Source organism: Exserohilum turcica (assembly GCF_000359705.1).
Source record: "Exserohilum turcica Et28A unplaced genomic scaffold SETTUscaffold_6, whole genome shotgun sequence".
Taxonomy (NCBI): Eukaryota; Fungi; Ascomycota; class Dothideomycetes; order Pleosporales; family Pleosporaceae; genus Exserohilum; species Exserohilum turcicum.
In genome coordinates, this window is record NW_007360277.1 from 2226162 (window position 1) to 2253300 (window position 27139).

Consider the following 27139-nt stretch of genomic DNA (forward strand, 5'->3'; position numbering starts at 1 on the left):
GGGGCGTCTGTGCGTTCTCGAAGATTTTCGCATTTCGAACACGTCGCAAGAATACCGACAATACCCCCTCTAGCACCTCAACGAGAGGGCTGCACACATTAGAGGTGGCGTAAATCGGTTTCTCGCGACGTGTTACCCCTATATCTGATAGAAAATTGACGAGTTTTGATGAAAGATTTCTGCTTAAAAGTTGGTGTGTGTGGTGGTGGAGTAAGAATGTTCATTAGTTCCAGAAAGCAATCTTCGAGGATGATTTGCCTACAAATTCTGTACAGCGCAACAGTTGATAATTGCGGTTGACACGGGGCACGATGTTTCACAAAAGAATCGATTGCGACTCATTATGTACTGGAAGATAGGAACTCAAGAGGAATTAGGAAGCAGAGTTACTTGACTAGTAGCTAGAGTCCTATATTGTGCCGAATGCTTAGGCCTGGCCTACAATTACAGACTGCTGGTAACTAAGTTTTTAAACTGTCTTTCGACTTTGTTATCCAAGAATAATCATCTGAGAGATACTTCTGTGCCCTGAGATCGCCAGACCGTGCGTGACCTTCGAAGTTCTCCGCTCTAGCAGCTCTGCCACACAAGCGGCCTAACTCGCCACTTGCTTGAGTGTCTTTAACTTCTTGATAAGTGACTGTTCTGAGAAACTTACCAACCCAAAGGCCCCCGGTATATCTGGCGGCCTTCCGCGTAGGCAAGACGTGGTTTGTTCCAATGACCTAGATGAATTAAGCACACGCTAGATCAACATTGGACTCACAAACTAACCTTGTCTCCATACGATACACAAGTCTTTTCGCCCAGAAAAAGCGCACCATATGCATTCGTCTTCTCTAGGGCTTCTCGGGGATTTTTTGTAAAGATTTGGACGTGCTCACTGGCATATTCATCTGCCACTCTCCATGCTTCATCAAGGCTGTCGACAACGATAACCTCACCAAAGGCATTCCAGGAAGTTCCGGCCAGTTGCGCAGTGGGAAGCTCTTTCAGCAACTCGTCAATGATCTCCATTGATTTCCTCCCAACTTCCTCAGATGTGGTGAGGATGACTGCTGGTGTGTCTGGACCATGTTCCGCTTGAGACAGAATGTCAGTTGCAACTGTGAAAGGATCTGCCGTCTCATCCGCGACAATGAGAATTTCAGTGGGACCCGCAAAGAGATCAATTCCGATTTCTCCAAAGAGTTGTCTCTTCCCTTCGGCCACAAAAGCATTGCCAGGTCCAGCGATAAAGTCGACCTTCTGTATAGACTCTGTTCCGATGGCCATAGCGGCAACGGCCTGAATACCTCCTAGAATTAAAATCTCGTCGGCACCCGCTAGATGCATTGCCGCAACAGTTGAGTTGGGGATTTGGCCTGCAATAGGAGGTGTGCAGCCAATGACGCGAGGTACCCCAGCGACTTTTGCGGTAAGAATGGTCATATGCGCGGAAGCCAGCAAAGGATATCGACCGCCTGGAATATAAGCTCCGGCAACTGAGATAGGCACATTCTTCTGGCCTAAGAAGACACCCTAAATCTCCCTTATCAATCCAAATCTGAGAAAATCGACTGTTAAGTACTTACAGGTTGAGTCTCCAGCTCAAAGTCACGGATTGAGTCTCTCCGTGCTTGCGCAAAATCCTTAACATTTGACTGGACTGTCTTGATGTCTTCGATAGTTTGCGAAGGTACTGCAGCAATTGCTGCATCAATTGCGGCCTGGGATAGCTTGAAAGTTTCCGGGGACCAATTATCAAACTTCTTAGAATACCTGCGGATGGCAGAGTCTCCATTGGTACGAATATCATCAATAACTCCTTTTACGATGCCGCTGACATCGACCTGCTTCGCATTGGCCTCGTTGTCAGCAGTTGAACTGTGTTTGAGAAAGCGGCGAGCCATGTAGTTGGTATAGAATTAGGACTCGAATAGTTGTCTTCTTAGGGTCAGAGAATGACTTTTATCGAACTTTCTTGTTCTGCATCAATGTCTATATATCCATGTCGACTGAAGCTTATGCTCTTTGGTGATGAAAGATTAGGTGTCAATATATCGGGCCCACATTCGGAGGCTCAACGGTCTGTCCCGATACTTAGTCATTGTCTGGTTTCGGTTTTCCATGTGGCCTACTAGGCTGCTGTTTGATTCGATCATTCTGGTTGGCATCGGGCCTCAGAGACCAGCCGCCCACCCGGAGTTTCTCACTGAACACCATGGAGAGGAGTGATCGGCCTATGCAACGTAATTGAGTTTATCTTTGATGGCTTTATGGCATTGGGACTAAGTCAGGCATTATAGCTGAGTTATAAGACATGGTACATTGATCTTTCAGGAAGTACAGCCTATCTAATCTTTTGAAGACTTTTTAACGTCATCCATACCACCACCGTAATCCTCTTCCAGAGTCTTTCCATTGAATTGCATTGGAAGTGCTTCTTGTAAAACATACAACATTCGAGCCCAATTGGTAGGACTGGGATTCTTCCATGCATGATTGGTGCTCCTTTGAACCACTATGTCGCCCCTTTTCAGCAGTCTTGATTCCCCAGAATTCAAAATCAATTCCACTTCGCCCTCGAGTACTACACCATAGTCCAAGCTGATGGTACGGTGCATTGGTGATATGGATCCTGGGTCCATATCCACAACACGAAGGATAGTGCCTCCAGGGATGATGATACCAGGAAGATCGACAAGATTCTTTTGGTAAACTGACACATCGGCGTTGTTGCTGAGATTGACAGGATACTCTTCCGTAGCATAAGCCAGGCTAAATCGCGCGCCGTTTGCCATTTGTTGCCAGACTAAAGTCTCTGGCACCGCATTCGATATTGTTTCCTTGCCTTCAGCATCATGGTCGGTTATGAAACGATTGACAGAGCGAAGCCCGTTGTCAAGAACTGTGTCCGGAGATTTAGCCATGGCTAATGGAGATTGGAAGATGGAAGGAGTGCTGAGTCGAGGGATGGCAATGGAGCAGATAGTCTGGTGCCAATCTCCGCTAAAATGGATTTGGCTTTTTTTGTAAGCGCAGGAGAGTGGGATGGATGCGTGATCCACAGTAAAATAGTATTTCATCAATGTGGTCCCGATGTACCCGATTGGTTTAGGCCTGCTTCAGACGTGACTCCAAACTACCTGCAGTCAGATCTTGGTCATACTAACCTTGTTTGGATCATTGACACCCCATCGAAATAGACAATATATGTGAAGCCTCCATCTCCCCTTTATGTTTTGACCTTGAAGCAGAAAGAAAAGCAAAAACCATTCATAAATCATGTCGAAAGTCGCACTAATAACTGCTGGTTCGAATGGCGTTGGTGCTGCAGTCGCAAAAGTTCTTGCGAGAGAGGCCAACATGTCCGTTGTGATCAATTTCAATTTAAATTCAGAACGCGCAGAAGCACTTGTCAAACATCTATACCAAATCACTTCTGTCCAGAACAACAATGGAGAGTTCGTTTCTCCAAAATTTGCAGCAATACGGGCCGATATGAGCAGACGCGAAGAGGTTTCTCGGCTCGTGGACGAAGCGATCGCGCAGATGGGCCGACTAGATGTCGTAGTTTCCAATGCAGGATGGACACGTATAACCGATTTCGCAAACCTCCAAGACGCTGTGGCCGAAGAGGATTGGGACCATTGTTTCAACATGAACGTAAAGAGCCATTTCTTTCTCTTCCATAAATGCAAGCAGTATCTTGATGAAAGCGGGGGCGCTTTCATTGCTACAGCAAGTGTGGCTGGCATTACCCCTAGCGGTAGTTCCTTGGTAAGCTATCCTGCTGAGCATTATATGTACGAATTGCTAAGAGTATATGCAGCCATATGCAGTTACTAAAGCAGCGCTAATACACCTTTCGCGAAGCCTTGCGGTCATTGCTGCACCTAAAATTCGTGTCAATTCTGTTTCTCCAGGCATTCTAATGACAGTATTCATTCAATCTGTCCAAAGACGTTTCGCCTCGATCTGACAACTGCAGGACTGGGGCCTCCAATTCCCAGAGAAAAAGTTGAACGAGGTGCGAGCAAAAAATGCTCTAAAACGTTTTGCGACTCCTGAAGTATGTCCTATTCGTTTTTCTCTGACCATTAATACTGACGGTCTGAAGGATGTTGCTCAGCAAGCCAAGTATCTTGCACTATCCAAATCTGTGACTGGTACAAATATAGTAATAGATGCTGGATTCTCGTTGTGATCCTGAACCGACTTCGAAATTGAAAGTCTTACATGAAATTTACGGTGCAATTGCAATTTTACTCATATTGCGTTACGCGTGCATGAGAGATGATAATGTTGGTTGGTTGGGCAGATCTGATAGCTCTGTTACATAGCCTTTCAATAGTTGCGTGGCTTTTTCCAACCAGCTACATGACAGTCACCTTTGCAGGTTTCTATGCCAAAAAATCCCCTATGCAAATGCTGTGAAGTGATATCTACCGAAATCTGCTAAAAACACGAAAGGGTATGTATTTTTAAATGTCGGTTGTGGTATCCTAACCGTGAGCGGTGTTGTAACCTCCCATTGTGGTATCTCTTAAGCGCTGCATGATCGATATCAGGTTCTCTACTAACGGAGAATTCGGTCGTAAGGGCTCGCTATCACCTTGCCTTAAGTTTTGGATGATAACACTCATGATGGCCGCTGGATCGGTTAATTGCGCCGGTGGTGTATCCTGCGAAACTCCTTGAAGAATTGGAATGCCCATCCCCAACGAAATGTACCTGTATGTTTCTGTTGTTTCTTCACTATCCAGCCAGATATTCTGATTTTGTGAATGTGATAACGATTCACTAAACAGCGAGTTGTGATTATCAGCGTCCTGACAAAACATCCGGGATGCTAATCCGTAAGCCCAAAACGCGAAACTCGCGTGGAATAGAGATACTGCGTGGAAATCTCGAAGATGCTGCGGAGGCAGTGATTTGATAGTGCGGTAGACCTGGCCAGCATGCCATACCGCTTGTCGAGACCTCTTGCTTTTCACCCATTCTTTTATCGATTGTTGCACTCGACGCTCTTGTTCAATACCCCCAAGACCGGCAAAAAGCTGTATCTCTTCCAGAGACATGTGGAGGTGCATCGACAGTAATTCAAGGAGCAACAGGCTCTCGACATCGAAAGTGATACGGTAGTAGTCGAAAATCTTGGTGAGCTCTTGATACCGACATAGAATTGCCATCCCACTGTCCCAGATACGCGGCTGTCCACAGAAGAGTAGGCTTACTTTTCGATATTCCCAAACTAAGCCCCATAATGCGTGTAGTATAGCAGAGCAGGAAAGACTCGTGTCAATGTAAGGTTTGTTATACTCGAGAAGATCCAAATCCGCGATGCAGGCATTTAGCGATGGAATCCGTATGGTGTTATTGCTGTATTTCTCAAGGTACAACCGCTTCCACTCGCCTGCTGAAGCAGCCAGCCAAAGGTCTAGGGATTCGGGCAACGGCAGGTCAAGCTCGGAATAGGACACCAATGGACTCACAAGAAACGATATAGAGGATTGTGCGTCGTGGTGGATCAGATGGTACGCCAGTCGTTTTGTGGACTCTCGGACAATCCAATCCTTCCACTTCTTATCCAACGCCATTCCCTTGTCATCAGGGTGTACTTTCATGGTCAAATGACCCGACCGCTTGAAATAGCCTCGACGACGAACCATCGTGAGTAAAGGCTGCTGAAAGCTTTCCGAGATTTCCATTTTGCGGCTATTTCCACTCCAAAGTCCAATCTCAAGTTGCAGTAAGTATGCCTGGTGTAGTTGAAGATCGCAAATAGTGGTATTGTTGTCTTCGAATACCGACGGGAGGTGGTTACGGACAACTTTCTGCAAGGCAAAGCCAAGTTTCCGGAGCGACCGATCAGGAGTCAGGACTGCACCATAAGCGGCCATCGCTAATAATAACTCAGGCTTTGCCAACCGGGGCTGGAAGCTAGCGCAATGAATCCACGAACTTGCTTTCGGGACGGGGCCAGCAAGAAAGAATTGGATGAGATGATCAAGGAGCTCTGTCGAAGGAAATGCCGATAAAGTGGGATATGCGCGCATTCGCATTTGGCTCAAAATGATGGCAAGAATCTTGTCACGTGAGGCTGGGTCAAGCTTTTCTTTTGTTGCTCGTTGCTTGAAATCACCAAAACTCTCGGGACTCTGTATAATGCCATTATGATGGGGCAGTGAGAGATTCCCATGCTCTGCAAAACCTCCGTCCGTTGGAACGGGAACAAAGCGCCAAATAGACTGTTGCGGGACGTCACCAGAGAGCCTGCATTCTCTCCTTACATTTCCCTGCATCTCATAGTCTTCGGTTGGACTTACATGTCGTTCTGTAATGTGTCCGATTTGACTTTCAAATTCAAATGGGACTTGAGTGTTGTATGTATCAAGGAAGCTGAGATCGAGCGCACTGAAATCGAGATCCGTCTCAAAACCGAACCCAAAGAACCTATTGGGAGTGTTTGCTCCACTTGGAGGAGTAGACAAAAGATGATGACTGGGCAATGTATCGACGCAATCTTGTGGAACACCATTCGGTTCTGTCAGCGTCTGTGGCTGGCAGGAGCGTATCTCATCAGTTCGAGGCTGTAAGAGAATACCATCATTTGGTCCTGGATCCAATGAACCAGGATCCAATGGATCAAGGTCATGATACGTTCTCTGTGTTGCGGGCTCTTCATTTGGACCTAGACTGGCCCGGTGACTTCGAACGCTTGGCTCGGCTTCTGTGGCCCCCGGCTGTGGGGGCTGCAAGCTCAATGTCACGCAATCTCCGTTGGGCACCCTGGGAGCTGTTATGCATGCGATGTTCTTTTGTTTACATCTTCGGCAGGGCTTGTCGTCTTCGCATTTCAGGTGATGCTCTGCACATGCTTCACAAGCTTTAGAAGCACGAGCGGGCGCTGATGACATGGGGCTCATTCGGCGACGTTTTCTTGCAACCTCGCCAACTGTCGCATCATGAATAGAGGTATGTCGCCGAAGTAGGTCGCTGCACCGGCTATGAGAAGGAGCGCACATGTACTGATGTATTGCTACTCACATTCGGCTGAACCTTTTGTCACATGTCTCGCAACGATATGGCTTCTCCTGCGTATCTACGCAATGAGTCAGCTGATTTTGACTTAGAACTAGACGGCAAAGCAGCGGACATACGCGATCGGACATGCCGGGCAAGGTGGTCAACCCGGGAGTAGGTTTGGGAGCATTTCGTGCACTGAAAGAGACCTCTTACAGAGTCGATAGGCTCGGAAGGGACATTTTTGGTGGTCGGCATGGAGAGCGACCGAGACGGGGAGGTTATTTCGCTGGTCAAGTAAGATGCGCGAGCAAGGAATCCAACGAGCTTCGGAATTCTGGTGGAGGAAGGAGGGGATTGGAGTGGTCTGTAGTAACTGGCCACACAATCTTCGCTTGCCCAGACCATTCTCCACTTGTCCCGAATAGACCGAATAGTAAGGCCGTAGAGCGGGGAAGCCTAAAAACGCGCCTCCACATGTTCCGAACAAGTCAAACATTAGGCCTTCAAGGTGCGCAGGTCAAATGAAGCGCCTCCACACGTTCCGAACGAATCATATCAAAGGCTGCAGCGCAACCAAACGGACACTGATTCGCGGCATTGTTGTCACGTTTTGTGTATTGTAGTATACTGATTTAGCATTACTCACTAGTCTAACGCTTTCTTGCCTTGCTCTTAGATGACTCTTTTCTTAGTTAACTACACTAACTTTATATCTATCCATTCTAGAGCGACTCGAAGTCCATAAATCAAAGAGTGAGCAATATAGAGACACCTCCTAACGTGGCTGGCTGTAACATATATGTATATGCAATTCATCAGTAGTTGTGCATCATGCTAGATGAAAGGCTCAAAGTACGGTCCTGTACGAGGTGACAGCAGGCTTTGAGTTACCAATAGGGAGTGGCTAGGGCAGAGCCTGGTCGTCGGATGTGGACTTTGATCAGATAGGTCAGCGATTGGCAAGGTAGTTCATGACGAGATACGGCGACGTGATCTTGCTCAATGGCTTCCATTCGTAGTGGCTTGCGCAATGTACAAATAAGCAAGACTAGCCTCCTCCAAAGATGCGGGCTCTATTTGGAGTATGGCCACATCGATGTGGGTGAGATGTACGCGAAACCAGATGCGCGGCAAGCCTTTTTGTCGGGGTCCTTTGTAGAAAGAAATGTCAGCTTCGTATTAGCATGTGACCCTGTAAACTGTAGTCGTGGTATGTAGGGGCAGAGGGGGTTATTATTGTGGGAAGCCTGCCACTAGTGCTAGGCCTCAGTGCGGGACGAGGAGGTGTAGAGATGACTTTGGAGTTGCACTTGTGTACGGGTTGATGATGATAGCGTTCTGCATAATGCGGTCTAGGCCATGGGGCCATGGGATGCTTGGAACGTTGTCAGTCGCCACGTCGAGCAAGATCACGCCCAGAGTCCAACATCTTCAACTAGCGTTACAAAGTTATTTCTGTTTGGGTGCATCAATTTTCCCGATGCGGAGGCGCGTATTGGAAAGGTAGCGTCTGTGACGTTATCGAGCGGATCCTGAGGCTCATTTGCTGCTGCCCGAGAGGCCGTACGTACATTGATTGTGCTCTAATTGCATGCGGAGAGGCGGCAATTGGTCAGATGATGAGAAAATATGACACGATTCTGCATTGTCTACCAGTAGCATACGAATAAGGGTGTCTTTGGGTTTACCTGGTCTTTGGTGTCGACTCCAAGACACGTTGGGTGCGTCTCCAGGTACTCCTAGGTACATGCTTGCTACTCTTGTCATTTTTCCTTTTCCCTAGGGGCTTTACTTTATCGGCGACAATAACGAGTCTGGAAAACCACCCGCCGGGCCCTATTCACCTCTCTTCGTACGGACCAAAATAGATAAGTGTAGCTGAACATTGTGCAACACCACATTTAGTGAAACACAGTTGCTAAAGTTTCGTTTCTGTCTTTGTACGGTAAATATCCTGCAAATAAACCTTTTTCGCTGATTATACGCTCACAACTTCTGATTAAGACAACTAGCCTATCCTGGCCTGCACCGATACGGCCTATAACGAAGATCATTAAAACCCTTTGCTCAATTTTGCCCAAATACCCACATGAGAAGGAAACCTTAGTAAGAAGTAAGCAGTTACACCAAGATGGCATAGTACTGGTCATATATTAGGCCGATAAATGGTTCAATCTGCTTAGTGCACCAATTAGCCTCGCTGGAAGCGTGAGACAGACATGGCTGTGTGGTAGCTCTAGGCAGGGTACACAGGAACCCTTTCTGCGCCGAAAGCATATGTCTCAGTTTGTAGAGGTGGAAACTGTAAACCAATAACTGTATAATCAGAGAGGTAAGGCCAGACGGTCTACTCAAATTTTCAATAGCCATGTCAACGGGTGAGTAAACGAAGTAAGTTTTGATATTGGAGTAAGCTTACATAGAAGTGAAAAGCAATGTGAGTAGACCTATGGTAAGGCTAGGAGGCCGTAAGAGCCACCTATAGGGTTTGATAGATTCTTAAGATCTACCGCTTCAATCCTTACTCTAGCTGAATTTGGCCCAACAGATAACGATTTTGAAGCTAATTTCCACTACGGATACAGAATTCGTTACAATTGTGCAAACCTCTTATCTCATGAATTGAAATTGAACTTTTCTTTAGAATATCACTTTTTCATGAATGAATAACTTTATCTATTGTAGGCAACAGCTAAAGTCCTAGTTGATAGGACCTGGAAGTCTTCACAAACATACAAGGAATGTAAAGCTAGATCCCCACTATGATACACCTGAGTTCCTTATGTTGAGATGAGAAAGACTCATTTATCAAGCGCCCAGCTTGAATACACAAGATTAGAAGCATAGACAAATTGCTAAATTACTGCCAGTCGTTCAGGATGCAAGCGGCATGTCCAACAATAGGACAGACACCCTGTGCTCCCTGATATAACGATACGCAGGTCTGAGTTAATGTTGGCGCTGATGGGGCGCTGTCGCCATAGGCGCTAGGATTTCCTTCGAAATTTCTGACAAACTGCACGAAAGGAGCTGTCAAGGTTCATGATATTCGGACTTACTGTGAGAATCTTACAAATAGAATCGAGAAGATTACGCCTGGCTGCACGACGGGTGAACCCCCTATTCTTTGAAGGTTTGTTTGACTCTTTCGTACAAGAATGCCTAAGTTACAAGTAGCTTGCAGTATGTATGTGTATATTGCAGATACTACACTTATGACACAACACACAATTGGCATGATTGCATATAGTAAGAGTCCAAGTTGACTCTGCACATGATCTACTTGCTTATCTGATGCTTAGATTCTTCAATCAGCTTGTCTGATGTTTCCAATCTTGATAGGTGAAGTATCACAATCCAAGCAGTCATCATTGCACCCTGTCCTGTGATGACTGAGCTAGATCTGCCATAGTAGTCAGCGTATTCTGCAGGGTTATGCAAAGTAACCTACTACGGTTGAAGATTTTGACCAGCTCCGATCAACTCTGACACGAGATAGGCTGATATTCATATGTATGGTACTAAATCATGCATATCCGGTCCTATTGGTGCTTACCAATATCTACAGCATGAACCGCGCTCACTCTGTCCGCAGAGTACCCACAAATCACGGAGATGGGTGACTTGGTAGCCATATACAATATTATCTTACAATCATCATATGATATTAACTTTGGTTGCTGTAGTAAGCTATCCAGAGCTTTGTAAGATAACCATGCGGAACAGAGCTATTGTAAGAAATGCATTGTTGGTTAATAGTAGATTCCTACTACCAAATAGAGAAGCAAACGTTCTGCGATCATAATTGTGCTTCATAGCGCGTCTGGATATTCAACGACGCGGTATCCTGTAGGCGCATTGTATAGGAAATATGGGGTTGCTTTAGCTGATGAACTTTGGGGATAATTACAATCCTTTTCTCGTGCTATGTGTTTTAAAACCGGTCCAAATACAGGCCCACATTATATACAAATGTAGTTATATTGATTCACAGCTCATGACTCACATGGTAACAAAGGGAACTCTATATGTATTATAGGTTATTAGACTTTGACATGTAAGGAGTTGAAACTATAACAAGTATAGAAGCATGCCATATAATCACGGCTCTATATGTCGATGCATGTGACTGTAAGATAATGTTCACCACCCGTATTAGATCCGAAATTATATGCGGAGTTACGTGGCTTATTTTCCCCCTGTCAAAATCGCTGGCTTGGTGGCCCCGATTAGGTGCAGCTTTCTGAATAAATACATTTAGCTCTTAGTTTGCTCTTATGCTTATAACCAACAAATCTATAGACTGCTTAACCGACTGTATATAACAAGGGGTATGAAAAAGTGCAGAATATTCAAGTTTCCAACGACTTGTTAGGCCGTCCTTGGTTTTGTGGGAGGATCTTGAGAGGCTGATTTTTATATTCAGCTAACGGCGCAGTAACATAGCTGACCATTGTCTTTGAGCATAGACCTGTATACATTAGAATATTCCTTTTTTAATTAAGCAAAGTCTAAAAGGCTAGGCGCTACTAAGATGTTAATTGATTTAGCTTTATTGAAAACTGTATCTAGAGGTACCCCTGGCTTAAACTAACACGGGTACACTGCTGATAGAACGAAGTACATACTGCTCAGTTTTGTAGTAAAGAGCTTCAATATATAAGTCGTCTCTTACACTTTGATTTCTACTATCAGCATCCTATCATCGCCTGCACAGATATCAACTCATCTTCAGCGAAAGGCAATCCTACAAAAAACTATCAACATGCGCAGTGTTTTTAACATTATACTGATTGCTATAACTACTTGCATATCTGCAGCACGTATGTAAACAAGATATGGTATTACTGTGTAGTGCTAATGAACACAAAGCACAAAGCACTATTCAGCCATGCATTGATAAATGCGACCAGAATTGGATGGATTGCAGACAGAATTGTAGCAATGCGCACAACCCACCAGATCTCACGAGAGAGTGTCTTTCTGGATGTAGGCTTTACCAAGGAACCTGCCGTGTACGTTACCCCTTTCGCACAAAAACCTCCTACGCTAAAGAATTGACAGGCAGGATGTGGAGCAGTTGAGCCTTACAATAACACTACCATATGATACAAATTTTCTAAGTTGGCTTATAAACAGGATCCAAAGACCTAGTTTAGACCACTAGCTCGATTACTAGATAGTTTATCAATCTAAGTTCATGAGTTATGAAGTCCGTAAATACAAATTGCTGTTTATATGCTTCTTATACGGTACAACGGGATATGATATAAAGATAGTTTATAGGAAATAGCACAACTATTGAACTGTTCTAGTATATCAAGAATTTAATGCGGCTATATGCTACCGCGCCGAATGTGAGAGCGGGTTGGCCGGTGTTCGTCTGCAAAAGCGTTTCCAGTGAGGTAGCTTTCACAACGTGCATGTAATCAACAATCTGCTCTGTGGTTCCTGTGATATTATATGGCTCCGAGACCTAACGATAAGATATCTGTTTGGAACTCGACGTCAAAAATTCTATAAATATAATACTACTCTCTAAGATCAAGGTACAGGCAATTGTATCCTCTGCAAAGGAGAGCGCATGGTTATCGATAAGGACTGCCCCAGCTGCGTGGCCCCAGAGCGCAATATTGCAGGGATCACTGTGAAAGTTGGCAAGGTTGTCGCAGACCGATTCACTGCTATACGTCGTGAGTACAGAGTCTGACATGGTTTGTTGTTAGAACATCAAACTTACACGGTACAAAACTCATGTAGTCCTAAATACAGCTACGATTAGTTCAAACTATGGGTGTTGAGAAAGCCTAGGCTATTGAAACGGTAGCTGCTCACGTATTAACATCTTGTCAATTTCCACATCCTTCATATGAGGGCAAACCTACATAAACTGAACAACAACCTGCTCCTGAAGCCTCTATACCAATTTTGCGACTTCTTATATAGAGTATTGATGCTACCAAAGGTTTGTCAACTACTCTGGAATCAGATTGCAATAGGTAAATTTTCTGTCTTAGGCCTCACAAGCGCAATGTCATTCAGACACAAGCATTCTTCATCGCAGGACTTCAGCAGATTAAACCGAGGAACAAGGTCGTTGATGTTAGGCGCAGTAGTCATGTAATGCTGTTGTGATGGTTGCGTGGCCGCGGCCATAAAAAAATTCGATTGGCTCTTTTGTTTGAGAAGGAGGAAGGAAATGGAGAGGGCCAAACAGAGGTTCAGCAAAACGAACACCGCGCCACTGCCTCACCGCGGGGATGGCAGTGTCGATAAAGCCAACAATCTTTCCCACTGATATTAGGACATGAAGCTCTGAAGCCTTACTAAGTACTAGGTCCGCTGTCATAAGCAAGAGCGGAGAAAAGAGTCGAAAGGAACCCATGGTTGTCAGAAACGTATTCCACTCTACTATTCAACCCTAGAATTTGCTCTTATATATTTACCATTGTTAAAAAGGGTTTTTTTCAGCTTCTTTCTTGTCTATAGGGGTACCTAGTTCATAGAAGTTCGTGAAGTGTTTACTCGGTGGTTCGGCGATTCAGATTTAGTCCCTACACTCCCACTCGGCGCTTATGTTGATTTCTACGTGACAGTTTTCAACCCAATCACAATAACTGGTGATCCTTAAACTAGCTGAGCAAATCAAGTGTCCGTCAGCGCTACCCAGGCAATGAAGACTGCTTCCTAAATTGATCAAACTTTTCGAAAGGGAGATTGGTAAACTCGGGCACGAAAAGGTGCTACAGAAATACGTGCTTGATGGATTGAACTGGCTAATAACCTCATAGGCCGCATGCATCATGGTTATTTTTCCATACCAACAAGTGAAACTTGATGCGAACCCTTTAGGATACGTTTATTCATTGATGTATATCAGCATAGGCTTAGAGTATAAGCACCCGCTGTTGGTAGCCGAATGACTTGCCTAGACTACAGTTTACAATGACACTTACTTTAATAATTTTCTATTTGCAACTAAGCGGCTAGCTAGCGAAGCTATTAAGCCAACACTGCCGTTGAGTGAGCTACTCCATCAGTGCCAAAATTATCCGACGATCTTGTCATGTTTGGGCCCTAAATAGCACCATTACCTCCAGGCTAACTATAAGTGGCTCGTAAACTTAGAGTGATTGATGGAATGGGGGGTTCTGCTCAATAAATGTCGGTATATAGAACAAATTGCTAGGGATTGCATTTTAAATGGTGACTGGAGCACAATGCCCCTCAGAAGAGTGCGGCTACAATTTCTTCCTAATCCGTTACAAAAATGCCGCTCTCTGGCACTCATATTTCCCTGTCGGACATTTTCTTACACACTATCGAACAGCCTGTTTGCTTGAATCCACAGGCCGAGTGACACTGATGATGTATGTCGCCATGGGCTGCCCAGTTCCCAAAACGGAGTGGATCTTATCGCACAAACCTCGTTATCTGAACTCGAATTGGAATCAGATAATTCAGTGGGTATGAAATTACAAAGACATAGACACATGATGGAGTTGATAAAGGCAATCAAGCATGGGCAAGAGGTATTGAAGCTGCATGATTACATGCCGGAAATCGGAGTTATACAAAACATCTTTCTTTCATCCGATATTGCTGCTTTCAGCTAGCCAAGTGATATAACAATGATTGGGATTAAGCATTTTGATATAGTGCGTGGTACTGCATATTGCTGTCAGTGGAAACTTGTAACACTAGGGGGAGCGGAATATTATGAGTGTTATATTAATCCATGTAACATTTAGCAGAATTTCAGTACACATGAATTTGATTGTATAAATGTACAATGCAGCGTTCAAGGTACCCTATATGTCACTTTTGAGTAAAGAGTGAATTTGTTCCGACACAGGAAGTTATAACAGTTGAGGAGAAAAATATAAAGTGACTTACCTAAGCTGTTTGCTTGCACATCTTTGTCGTGTGAAGCTGTCGTCTCGTGATCATGAGCGTACACAAGCAATATTCAACATTTGCCTAGAGACCAGTTGTCAGATAAGCGGCAGAATCCGGGTGCGGACTCGAGCACCAGGATTCTGTGATCCTAGCCAATCAGAGTCAAGCGCCAAGCCCACCCTAGGTAGGGCCGATACATGAGACACAACTGATACCACTGGTGTCGCAGCGACAGCGCTCATAAGGCGGCGCTCCTGCGCGCCGCTGGCGAGGACAGAACAATCAATACAATCAATTTCTCCCATCAATTATCGCAGCTATTTATCACAGTGACTTAAGTCTATCCTTGATTAGAAAACACCTCACAGTCTGACACCAGTCTATCTCATTCATACCGTTTTTCCCCCAACGTTATCCATCCTATTGTACGATTTAGAGACATCATTATGTTTCATTAATACTTCAGATTTTTTCCGCTGAAAGAAAGTTGTGTGATTGTGGGTTATGGATTGATATGTAATGAGGAACATGGCTGCATTCATAGTCCAAAATTCAAACTGCCAAACCTCTAATTTACAACCCTTGTCCACAGACCCTCCCCGTCACCTTTGCTCTCCATCGAAACATCCTTCAATAGCACGCCCAAAGTATCCAGATAAGGCGGCCCAATCAACGTAAAATGGCTCCCTGGCATCGTCGCAACCCACAGCTCCATCCCTGGGAACAGTTTATCCCAACAATGCGCACCAAAACCCTGCTTGCCTTCCAAAAGAAACCTTGTAATTCGCACATTCATATCCATTTCATATCGTTTGAGGTCGTCGTCAGGATAAGTTGTCCATACCCCATCACGACACCATACGATGAAGACCTGTGGCTCGCGCAGCCCCACCGGAACACGCAGCGGCGTCGGCATATACGCTCGTACCACGCGCAGCGTAGCTTCCAAATGTGCAGTCACCCATTCTGGGGTGCAATCACCGGAATCCCAGTTCCCCATCCGGCCTGTCTTTCCCAGATACCTGGCCACTCGACGGGCAGGGCCGCGAAGTCGGTACGACAGGGTGAATCGAGAAGGATGAGTTTCGAAACGGCTTCTCCCTGAGCTAAAAGCTGTTTCGTGACTTCGTAGGAATAGTACCCGCCGGCAGAGCAGTCGCCCAGGATGTAGGGCCCGTGAGGTTGGCGGGCGCGGATTTCGGGAATCCATTGTGCGGCGACTTGTTCGATGGTACAGTTGTAGTCGTGGGCTCGGTTGAGATAGGGGCTATTCAGACCAATAAGGCAGGTGGTAGGGTAGACGGGGGGGGATGTTGTTGTAGGCCATACTGGAGCTGGAACCATCGGGGAGAAGGAAGATTGTTTGAGATGCCTTAGTGGCGTTGCCTTAGAGGATCATGGAAAGGGGAGTTTTAGATTTTTTCCTAAGGGCGGGCTTTTTGGGAATAGTAGGAGGCCGTGTTTACAACTTAGTAACTATAGAGATTACAGCAGTCTTAGGCTCAAAGGAGCGTTTCTTGGCAAGCTTAGGTCATTCCTCTAACTAGTACAAAAGTATTTGTTCTGCAATATAGGCACAAAACTTGCCAACGCTGCTGTGGTTTTCGAATACGCTAGCGGGAAGGTTAATGCTAAGGTGCTGAGAGATCTTGGAGATGATGTTGCATCCTAGGATAGCATCAACACCTAACTTAGATAATTCATCGTCATTGCTGATTTTAGACTTTGGGACTTGCAGTTCAGCTACTAGCAAGTCGATTATATAGTCCCAGCAGCGCTGTGTTGCAGTGGCTGTAGGATGCCCCATGCGTGCGAAAGACTCTTAGATAAACAATACTTGTTTAAAAAAACGGGAGAACGGAGGACTTCTAGGTAACCAATTAGCAGTTTTATAGACTGACAAGGATTGTAGCATGTACTTCCTAGGCTACAGTTCAAATCGTAAGACAGGTACAGGCCTTGGTAGAAGCGGGAGGCTTCTTTCGAAAAAGGCGTATCTGGCATTCAGATAAGCAGAGAGGATGAAGAAAAGCATAAAATATCCTCGGCAGCTGTAGAAGGGCCGTATTGAAAAATAGATAATTGAATTTTCCAGTTTTAAAGTGCATGGTTGGCATTGGTAGTTGAATTTACTTTGGTGTTCAATTTCTCTTCTCCCGAAGCCGGTGACCACCGACTAGATTCTTATGAGCAAATCATTGACAACTAGAGCGAATTTGGCACGGTTCTAGCTATTAAAATGCTTGACCGTACGAGTGATACGTGATTGGTACAAAGACAAAAACACTTAGCCTACATATAGAACAACGGTACATATCATCAAAAAGCATCTAGCAGTCTGGTTCAAGCACGCACAATTTTTGAGCTTTCAAAATCGCCTATATTAAAATGACAAGGATAGCGAACGGATTTAGACAACATGGCACAGCAGATGCACATTCCACTGCAGTGACTGGTCTATCCTGTCGATTCCCCGCCGATGGAAATACGGCGGAAAACTTCTGGAGGTTCATTTGTGAAGGCAGATGTAGGTAAAAATGCTTTGACAAGGAAGAGTCTGAGCTGATTGATTGAAGCCGCATACTCGGAAAGCCCTGATCGGTGGAACCCAGATGCCTTTCACTACCCGGGGAAGAAGATCATCACGGGCAAGATGCGGGGCGCAAATTTTCTAAAGCAAGATATCTCTACCGTTGATGCCAACTTTTTCAACGTTTTCAAGATCGAGGCGGAAGCTATGGATCCTCAACAACGAATGCTCCTTGAGACAGCATACGAGGCCATGGAAAACAACAGGCTTCCACTCGAGAAGGTAGCAGGGTCGCGGACTGGTGTTTTTGTTGGCAATTTCACCACTGACTACTAAGATAACATTTTCAAAGACGCCGACTTGGGCCTAATGTACACTATTAACGGGGCGTGCATCACGGCGGGGTCCAATCGTATATCTTGGTTCTTTGACTTGAAGGGGCCGAGTTTTACGCTGGATACGGCATGTTCTTCAAGCCTCGTGGCGGTGCATTAGGCATGCCAAAGCCTTATATTAGGAGAATCCGACATTGCGCTTGTGGGAGCTGAGAGTCTTTTGTTGAACCTGGAAATGTTCTAGTTCCTGTCAAATTAGCAGTTCCTCGGCAGAGACGGTAGGTGTAAGGCCTTTGATGCGTCCGAGGATGGTTGCGGCCGTGGTGATGGCATAGCTGTTCTCATCCTGCAACGAGTGGACGACGCCATCGCAGACGGGGATCCAATCCGTGCCATTATCAGGGGCTCGGCGTGCAACCAAGACGGGCGGACCAAAGGCTTCACATTGCCCAGTGCTGATGCACAGGAGCAGTTGGCACGTGACGTGTACCGTAGAGCCAGTCTCAGCATAGCAGAGACGCGATATGTCAAAGCACACGGAACAGGCACACAGGCTGGCGATACCCAAAAGACGGAGGCCTTTTCCCGAAAATTTAGCCCACATCATTCGCCACCAGAAAAGCTCTATGTAGGTTCAGTCAAGTCCAACATTAGTCACCTAGAGGCTTGCGCTAGTCTTGCGTCCATAATCAAGGTGATATACATACTGGAAAATGGTTTGATCCCACCAACCATCTCTAGCAAGAAGCCGAACCCAAAGGTCAAGTGGGACGAGTGGAATCTGAACGTGCCGACCGAGCTTACGCCGTGGCCAAAGAATGGGTTGCGACGAGCTAGCGCGCAAGCATTTGGCTACAGCGGTACCAACGCCCGCATTGTACTGGACGATGCATATCACTACCTGAAGAGTCGGAAGCTGACTGAGAACCACTACACCAAGACATACGACTCGGAGGGGCCAAAGCAGACGAATGGATTTGCGAGTCATACTCCCAGGCTGTTTGTGCTGAGTGCACATGACAAGGAGGCCGCAAGATGTACTCGGCTGTGCTGGGGGGCTACATGGAGCCGTCGGAGCTGGGGGCCAGCAACTGGGTGCGGAACCTGGTGTCACCTGTGCAATTCTCCGATGCGTTGCACGATCTGATCCGGCCTGAGCTGAAGCATGGCAAGCGCTCGCCGGCCAACCAGGTGGACATTCTCGTCGAAGTAGGCCCGCATGCAGCGCTGCAGGGCCCAAGCAACCAGATTCTCAAGGCCCACGGCATCGCCGACGTAAGCTACTGCGCCGTGATCTCGCGCGGCAAGGATGGCGTGCAGACGGCGCTCGAGTGTGCGGGCGCGCTGCTAGTGCAGGGCGTCGCCGTCGATACGCGGGCCGTCAACGACGTCGATGCACCAGTGAAGCCGCTGGTCCATCTGCCGCCATACGCCTGGAACCACAGCCTGCAGTACTAGTGCGAGTCGCGCGTTGCTCGTGAAGGCCGCCTCCGCCAGCACGCGCGCCAGCCGCTGCTTGGAGCGCCGACTCCAGGCTCTGGCGGGGCTTCGTGTGCGCAAACGAGGAGCCATGGCTGCGCGACCACAGCATCTCGGGCTTGGTGCTGTATCCGGCGGCGGATCCGGCTCGGCGTTTGTGCATGGTTTCCGGCTGCGCGATGTGCTGATTGATGTTGATGTCGCCCTGGTGGTGCCGGGCGAGGGCGACGTCGAGGTCATCCTGGAGCTGAAGCCTCACCGGGCGGCCACGCTCGACGCGACGTCGACAGCCGTGTGGAGCGACTTCACCGTGGCGTCTTGGGCTGACGGGCAGACGCTGCGCCAGAACTGCTCGCGTCTCATTGTCGTCGACTACGAGGCGCCCACGGGGTCGGGCATGGCGGTGGAGCGGATGCTGGAGGTGCAAGAGGCACGTGAGACGCTCGGCGCTATGACCAGGTCTGCGCACGTGACCACTACCCACGACGACCTCTACACCCATCTCGACACCTACGGCCTGAGCTACGGACCAGCCTATGTCTTTATCAAATTCCAGAATATCTGGACTACTCGACCGGAGTTGATGGCCGAGATCCTTGGAGAAACCTTCAAACTGATCCGCTCAACGAGAAGTCATGGCCGCGGGAAAGAAGTCGGCGTTCATGTTGCAGGCGAAGACAAGGAGCCATGTTGCACCGCGGTAGTGGTGAGAGCCGCAGCCTGATTGTTTGTTTGTTTGCTTTTGCCACCAAGCACCCTACGCCCCAGTCAACATGAACAACAGCCCGATCGATTTGCTCCTGTTTGGAGACCAGACAGTAGAGAAGCTGTCTGGGGTATGGGCGTTGGCACAGCTGGCAAAGACGCGCGAAGTAGCGTCGAGATTCCTGCAGGCGGCGGCGGAGCTGATTGTGTACGTGCTTGTTCTGGTTCTGTGACACGATGAGGGTGGGGGCGCGGGAGCGGGGCGGAGCGGGGCGGGGCACAGCGGGACGGAGGAGGGCGGGGCGGAGCGGAGCACAGCCGAGGCTAACCATTTCCAGATCTGCCGACGAGAACGCCACACTGCTTGGCAAGGCCAAGGACGGCGGCCATCGGACCGAAGTCATCGGGCTGTGCACGGATCAGATGGCTGCGGCGGTGGCCCTCGCCGTCGAGACAACTCGCATCGCCCTTCGCCTGGCGCGCCAAATCTGGCACAATTCACAACGCATCAATGTCACGCCCGGCCCGTGGGCGGCGACGATCCTGGGCCTCGAGACAGCCCATGTGCAGCAGCTGCTGGACGCCTTCCACGGCGAGACCAAAGTGCCGCCCGCGCGACGCATTGCCATTGGAGTCGAGGCCCGCGGATGCATGACGCTCTTCAGCCCGCCCTCGACCCAGACACGGCTGCGGGCATGGAGCCGCGAGCTGGGCCAGGCGCTGCGCATCCCCACGGAAGCGCGCGGCCGTGTCCATATGCCCAATGTACCGCCCGTCAAGTCGATGCCTCGTGGGTGCTAGGCACGTCGCCGCTGCTGCAGACGCCGCTGAATGCGCGTCGCGCCGCCATTTATTCAACCTCGGACGGCCGCTGTCTGCACGATGGCGCCGCGTTTGGAGAGCTCCTCGCCGCCGTCCTGCCCGACACTGGCCACTTGAGCATTAGTTCGGAGCAGCCTAAATCCCGCAAACGACACGTTTGCGCAACAGTCAAGTCGCTGCTTGAGTACTGTCCAACGCCTTTGCCTGCTGCCGCTAGACCTAAGCAAGGTACAGCGCTGATTACAGGATCCACTGGACCTGTTCGCAAGGGTGCTTGTGACAACGACGATGATGCTGATCTGGTGAGTTGGGCAAGGGGGCATTAGGACGAGGTATGGCTTTGGATAACTTGACGCAATAATATGCAGTGCATGGTATTCACCACTGAGGTGCATGGAAAAAGCGATGGTAATGAGTAACATAGAGTGGCGTGACGAAGGATTTCAAGGGAATATGGACCATGCGCGAGCTCCGACGCGAGTTACAAGGCCGGTTTTGTTTGACTTCCTTTCCTTCTCTTGATTGTAAATGCTATCGGGACTTGATAGCTGGAATACAGTCACCAGACACTGTTCACGGGGTTGGTTTCAGAATCAATTCAAGTTTTGTAGCAACTCCTGTTGTTCGTTTCGTAATCAACCATCACAAACAAGACTAGTAAGTAACGGAGATATTAGGCGCGCAGGAAGTAATGATACTTTCATGGATGACACGACAACTTGTCAAATTGCATACAGCAGTAGCTTAGAGTTGTAGCAACTCAAGGTGGCGGGGGAAGACATGACTTCTTCGCACTTCTTGTATACGTCGAAGCTGTGGTACCATCACTATTGCTATTGCTCTGGGGAACCAAAACCGATCGCTCGGGCGCTAGTGGCGGCTCTAACTCCCCTATGGGCTAGCGGGAGCGCTAGCTGTATCTGGGCTAGATTGGGGCTGGTAGACGCTACCACGACTGGCCTCGCACCCAACCACCCCACCACAACAGCATACACGCTATCTGCGCCTACAACCACAACCACAACCACATCGGCCATAAGCTTAGTGCTATCTATGAACAAGCACTACGCAGCCTGCCTCAACCTGGATAACCGCTACAGCGGCCCCTAGACCCAACACTACTTGTACACGCCCTTCCGTCAGCCGCGTAAGTCCCGAGTGAAGATTCCCGCCCGATCACTGCCTTATCAAAATAAATCGAACAGTACTAGTCCAGGGGCAGTTAGAGCCTGTTCAATTTCCTTGAATGAGGTGGTGCGAAAGATGGCGTGCGCCGCTGCAAGCGCCTCAGGACTGGTCCCGTTGCTTCGCTGCATTTCGCCCATAGCCACTGCGCCTCGTCCTTGCTATAGCATGATATATCATATTATAACGTTGCTGAGCTTGTAGGACTACTATATCCATATTGTCTAACACACGACCTCATTAAAGGAGATTCAGCAGTACTAGCCCAACTACAATTAAAGACTGTTTGATTTTTTTTTGATAACGTGGCTAACAAGCTGTTAATGCACCCAAGATAAGGAAGCCTACATCTTCCTACCACTCTATGACATTTACGGTGTAGTATATGCACTCCACTTAAAACAATATCCCGACTTGGTAGCAAGGTACGACGAAAAGTACATATACCAGCTTTCAATGGATGATCACTAGGCACAACCACGCTTTTTTGAAGTTATTAACCCTGAAGTTGCAAGAAAGGAGTGCAGCTCGGCAAATCCAGCCGAGCAATTGCACTCCTCGCAAGACCCCAGCACGACAGAGCATAAGAAGATTACCGATAAAGAAGCTCCCGATTCGAACAACTACCAAGACGATACCGAGAACTCGGCACCATATTGTTTATCGTTTGATATTGATCAGAACAGTCTCAAAAAAGCAAAAACACATCCAAGCTGCAAAACTGCTGACCAATCACTTCCACCGGACTTGCTCGCAGACACTTCGGCATTTTCACCCTATTACAAGCCCATCTCTTTCACAGACTATTTTTTTTCCGACAGCCCCAAGAGTCTAAATGTAGCCAACACTGCATCCTACCCGGGCACCTTGTACAGTACTCATGACATGCTCATGGATTGCTCCGATACAACATTTCAGTCGGTGGAGGAATGGCAGGCAGATATGGGAAACCCGAAACAAGAGCAAACGCAAGAGAAAGGCAAAGGACACGGCAACTCTCCCGCACATAGCTTTGTCAAGCACCTCGAAGAACTGGATGTATGCGGTGGACATGTTGATCGAGTACTCCTCGTCCAGAGCGATACAAGACAGCCAAGGGCTACCGTGCAACTGCTCGCAGTGGTTTGCGAAAATCTTGGCCAGTCTAAAGGCTCTAATGAGAGAAGAACCGAGCTTACAACGCATGGAGTCTGTGTTGGTATGCACGCAGGGCACCATTGACGTATGGAAGCGGCTACTTCAGTATGGCCAATGTCGAGCGAACAATGCCGAGGAAGTGCTATATCTGTCAATCAGCGGGGTCCGTATCGCAATGCACAACCTTGACACCAATTTCAGCCTGAACGACATCGACGGAGACGGCGCGCTCCCTCAGTGGATGGCTGGAAAGATTTCGACCAGGTAAGTTCATGCCGCACTTGATCTTGCACCCGATATTGAGAAATCGCTTCAGGCTCGCACTGCTTTGACGAAGGAGAACATCAAGGATATTTACGCGACGCGAAAAGCAGGCGCACGTGGCGTCATTTGCATCAATGGATCATACTCGATTAGTTCTGGTGCTGTGTATGACGGACTTGCTACTGAGGAATCTAAGTGGGATATTTACCACACCACGTAAGCTCCTTGATTTTTCCCTTAGCTGTGAAAAGACTTTACTAATGCTACTTTGAAAGCTATGATTGTTTCCAGGTTCAATCAAGCTCCATTACTAATGACAGCGATGGTGGATGGATCAATGTAAGTTGTTGTCATCATACATAAGTTTCAAACTTAGATACTAACGAGTCCAAAGTGGGGTGCGGAAGGCTGCTCTATCAGCGGCCACACTATGAAGTGTTAAAGAGACACATCGTAGTACTTAACAACTCTCGCAACCATAAGCTGAAGCAACCATAAGAGCTTTGTAGATCAAGATGAGCGCCCAGAGAGTATTTAACGGCTCTTGGTATATTAGGATCAACGATTGTTGGTGGATAATGAGTTACGGATAGTGCACGATGTCTTGGGGTTGAGATTGGAATTATGTAAATACATAGTTCTGTAGTAATAGATGTTCTCATATGTGTAACGGCGCAGGTTAGGCAGGTTGGATCTGTAATGGTTGTAGGATCACTTAGAGGCATATAAGAGTACGTATGATCCTAAGAGCCTACATTTAATAAGCTACCTATAGGCCTTTTATAAAAGAATATTAAAATTTACTAAGCTATCTATAAAAAATATTTTAATAAATACTTATAGCTATTAGGTCTAAGCTAGACCTAAGTTCCTAAAGTAGAAATATAGCGGGGTTAGTAGGCCTTATTGTCCTATAGCGGATATTTGTCCTAGTCTAACGCTATTATAGTTCTAGTACTTGGTAGAGCTTATAGCATTGTTATAATATGCTACTTTTATTTAATCTTATTTAATAACTGTTCTAATTAACACTAGAATATCCTAAGAAGAGTTGTAAGGCTTTACAATGATAACGAAATATCTAATATAGTGAATATCAATCTATAACGGTCTAATCTTTTATGAAAATAAACTTAGGTGTAACGGGCTGAACGCCCTTTGGATAGCTCCTCGATGGAATCTCGGGCCAAGCTGCGCGCGCACCATCTGAACTACGTTCAGACCGAGCAGCGCTCAGACAACGCGCTCAGATACTCCAGCATAACCTTTCTCTGATAAGTAAATAAACACCACGTAAGCAGAGTAGATAGCTCCTTATTAAATACAACCTCTTATATACCTCGCAATTGCTCCCTAAAGCGCAGCCCCTTATATTTTATATTTAATCCCAATTAGACATAAGCCTTATGTAGACTATCTTTTAACTAAGTTTTAGAGCGTGTTGTTAGTGCGAGCTAGTAACATAGAGTTAGTGCTATAATAGGTACGAAAGGCCTTTAGTGCAGCAAGAAGGTAGACCGTCGTAAGACAGTACACCTAGGGCAGAGCTTCGCAGGAAGTTCAGCCGTGAGAGATAGTAGGCGAATTAGTCGCCTAAGACCTGTCTAGGAAGTCCTATTGTGTCTTAGAAAGCTAAGCTGTAGGCATAACGTCGCGTGATAAACTACCTAAAGGCTACTTGGGCCTAGTGTATAGTTAGCTAGAAGCGGACGTTGTAGTAAGAAGTCTTGTTGTTCCTCTATTGGATAAGGTGTAGGCCGTGCGATTACTCTCAATAGGAGACAAGATCCCATGAGCGAGACGGCAAGACGCGAGTCTTCCTAGGGACGCGACACAACAGCGACAGAACGCTGTTTAGATTCTGGCTAGTAACAAGGACAGCCAAGGGTAAGCCCTACTAGTCCTCACTAACGAGGAGTAGGCCGCAGTCTAGGACTGCGCGAGCGGATCGAAGAGCGACTAGAAGCCCTGTATATTAGCAGGCAAAGAACGAGACGTCCAAAACGAATTAGGCAATGGAGATTAACGTTCCAAACTTGAATGTAGAAGAGTTGGCGGCGTACGCTGCTGCTAAGAACTAGGCAGGAGTATTAGATGAAGAGATCCTGCGCGAAATTACATAAATGCTTAGAGAGGATGGATAGAAGGAGGCAGCAATTAGGCTAACGATTAAAGCGGTCGCCAAACGATCGGCCGTCGTGGGAGGAAAGGGCTCACCAAGGCAAGGAGGCTCGCTGAAGGCCAACTAGGATGCCATGGCCTAGATGATGGAGCTGATGAATCGGTTAACAGCCTAGAACCAGGTGCTAACGGAACGGCTCGTGGCACTTGAGCGTAACCAAGCTGAGGGGCGTTTAGAGTCGTCCTATAGAGCCTTTACGCCTCCCCTAGCAGCAGCTGCAATCGCCAAGCCAGCTGCGCGCAGGAACAAGTTCCCGCACCTAGAACTATTTAATAGAGATCAAACAAAGTACGTAGCGTTTAAATATAAGACTTAAGCTAAGCTCTAGCACGAGTACAAAGGAACTTCAAGCCTCGCTTAGATCGAGTACGTGGTTAGTAGGTGTACGGGCAAGGCAGCGGATGTACTTCTACCCTAGGCAATATAGAACCAGAGTAAACGCCACATTGAAGACCTCTAGAGCTTTATGGACTAGCAGTTTAACGACCCACACTAGAAGTCTAAAGCACTTAATCGCCTTTTAACTCTTAAACAAGGCAAGCTCTTAGTAAGAGACTATTACATAGAGTTTAACCGTCTTGAGATTTAGTTAGGCGAGCAGTTTGGCGAAGCAGCTAAGAAGAGTATGTTCTTAAAGGGCCTTTACACTAAGCTGCAGGAGGCTCTTGCTACGATTAATGAGAATCTATCGTACGAGCAGCTAGTTAATAAGGCAGTAAGAACGTCCGACAACCTCTACTAGGTAGGTCTTATTAAACTGCGCGCAACGAGCTCCTAGGTGGTAGATCGCCCTACTACAACAACCGCTTAACACGAAGCTAGTCTAGACGTTATAGACTAGGAGCCTTTAAAGGTTAATTAGGCGCGAGAAGCTAGAGGCAAGCTACAACGACCTCTGCCTGACTGCTATCGCTGTGGAGAGCTAGGTCATATCGTGAAATACTGTCGAAACGCCACCTAGGTCAAGAAGGCAAGGCCCGCGCTAAGCAACGTTGGACATAAGCCGCAGGAGGAAGTCGATCAGGTGCCGAGTAGCGAGTTGGAAAAAGAGTAGCTCTAGACTAGAGTCTTGGTCCAGAGCCTCTAAAGATAGATTGGCAGATACGTAGCGAATGGAATTAGTTTTAGCAGAAGCATATGCGTCCTCTACTAATTACTATAGATCTTATTGTGAACAACGTAGTAAACGCTGTTGCGCTTATTGACTGCGGATGCCTATGCTATGCACTAATTAGCAAGAGATTTGCTTACCGCTACTGTCTAGAGCGCTTTTAAATACCTACTTAAATAATTGAGGGGGTGAATAGCAAGCTATTAGAGATTAATAAGGTTGCCTAATTCTCGTTTAAGATGTATGGGTACGAAGAGACTGCCTACGCATATGTAATAAATTTGTCCTCTAGTAAGGACGTGTACTTTAGTAGAGGATAGATAAACTACTAAGACGTGTTAGTAGCCCCCGCTAAGAAGAGCATTTTTATCTACTTAAAGGGCATTTAAGTAAGGTTAACTAAAGGGGCTCTACTAAGAGGAGTTAGCTAAGTTAACGCTGCAGCGTTTGCGGCTCTAGTTCGTAGATATAAGAACGCT

General features: G+C 47.1%; 8 protein-coding genes across 8 annotated transcripts; 3 read left to right on the plus strand and 5 right to left on the minus strand.

Annotated features, from left to right (window-relative positions):
• Nucleotides 1-461: 461 nt before the first annotated feature.
• Nucleotides 462-1892, minus strand: SETTUDRAFT_156684 (uncharacterized protein; the record flags this gene model as incomplete). Its single annotated transcript, XM_008031807.1, has 3 exons — nucleotides 462-725; nucleotides 775-1521; nucleotides 1575-1892. The coding sequence occupies 3 exons, from the start codon at nucleotides 1890-1892 to the stop codon at nucleotides 462-464; spliced, it is 1329 nt and encodes a 442-aa protein (XP_008029998.1).
• Nucleotides 1893-2336: 444 nt separating this feature from the next.
• Nucleotides 2337-2912, minus strand: SETTUDRAFT_34549 (uncharacterized protein; the record flags this gene model as incomplete). The annotated part of the gene is made up of 1 exon (XM_008031294.1): nucleotides 2337-2912. The coding sequence occupies one exon, from the start codon at nucleotides 2910-2912 to the stop codon at nucleotides 2337-2339; it is 576 nt and encodes a 191-aa protein (XP_008029485.1).
• Nucleotides 2913-3267: 355 nt separating this feature from the next.
• SETTUDRAFT_96120 (uncharacterized protein) lies at nucleotides 3268-4189 on the plus strand (the record flags this gene model as incomplete). The annotated part of the gene is made up of 4 exons (XM_008031808.1): nucleotides 3268-3762; nucleotides 3815-3922; nucleotides 3974-4054; nucleotides 4103-4189. The coding sequence occupies 4 exons, from the start codon at nucleotides 3268-3270 to the stop codon at nucleotides 4187-4189; spliced, it is 771 nt and encodes a 256-aa protein (XP_008029999.1).
• A 298-nt stretch (nucleotides 4190-4487) lies between these two features.
• SETTUDRAFT_156687 (uncharacterized protein) lies at nucleotides 4488-6902 on the minus strand (the record flags this gene model as incomplete). The annotated part of the gene is made up of 2 exons (XM_008031809.1): nucleotides 4488-6459; nucleotides 6646-6902. The coding sequence occupies 2 exons, from the start codon at nucleotides 6900-6902 to the stop codon at nucleotides 4488-4490; spliced, it is 2229 nt and encodes a 742-aa protein (XP_008030000.1).
• A 2969-nt stretch (nucleotides 6903-9871) lies between these two features.
• On the minus strand, nucleotides 9872-10646 carry SETTUDRAFT_34552 (uncharacterized protein; the record flags this gene model as incomplete). Its single annotated transcript, XM_008031295.1, has 4 exons — nucleotides 9872-10027; nucleotides 10071-10173; nucleotides 10295-10436; nucleotides 10568-10646. 4 exons carry the CDS (start codon nucleotides 10644-10646, stop codon nucleotides 9872-9874), a joined length of 480 nt encoding a protein of 159 aa, XP_008029486.1.
• Nucleotides 10647-15867: 5221 nt separating this feature from the next.
• SETTUDRAFT_34553 (uncharacterized protein) lies at nucleotides 15868-16254 on the minus strand (the record flags this gene model as incomplete). The annotated part of the gene is made up of 1 exon (XM_008031296.1): nucleotides 15868-16254. One exon carries the CDS (start codon nucleotides 16252-16254, stop codon nucleotides 15868-15870), a length of 387 nt encoding a protein of 128 aa, XP_008029487.1.
• A 1044-nt stretch (nucleotides 16255-17298) lies between these two features.
• On the plus strand, nucleotides 17299-21200 carry SETTUDRAFT_34554 (uncharacterized protein; the record flags this gene model as incomplete). Its single annotated transcript, XM_008031297.1, has 9 exons — nucleotides 17299-17437; nucleotides 17487-17722; nucleotides 18035-18758; nucleotides 18800-19232; nucleotides 19273-19943; nucleotides 20008-20167; nucleotides 20298-20724; nucleotides 20781-21083; nucleotides 21150-21200. 9 exons carry the CDS (start codon nucleotides 17299-17301, stop codon nucleotides 21198-21200), a joined length of 3144 nt encoding a protein of 1047 aa, XP_008029488.1.
• A 1130-nt stretch (nucleotides 21201-22330) lies between these two features.
• SETTUDRAFT_34555 (uncharacterized protein) lies at nucleotides 22331-23809 on the plus strand (the record flags this gene model as incomplete). The annotated part of the gene is made up of 8 exons (XM_008031298.1): nucleotides 22331-22342; nucleotides 22388-22391; nucleotides 22460-23164; nucleotides 23226-23266; nucleotides 23305-23367; nucleotides 23420-23583; nucleotides 23643-23706; nucleotides 23744-23809. The coding sequence occupies 8 exons, from the start codon at nucleotides 22331-22333 to the stop codon at nucleotides 23807-23809; spliced, it is 1119 nt and encodes a 372-aa protein (XP_008029489.1).
• Nucleotides 23810-27139: the final 3330 nt, after the last annotated feature.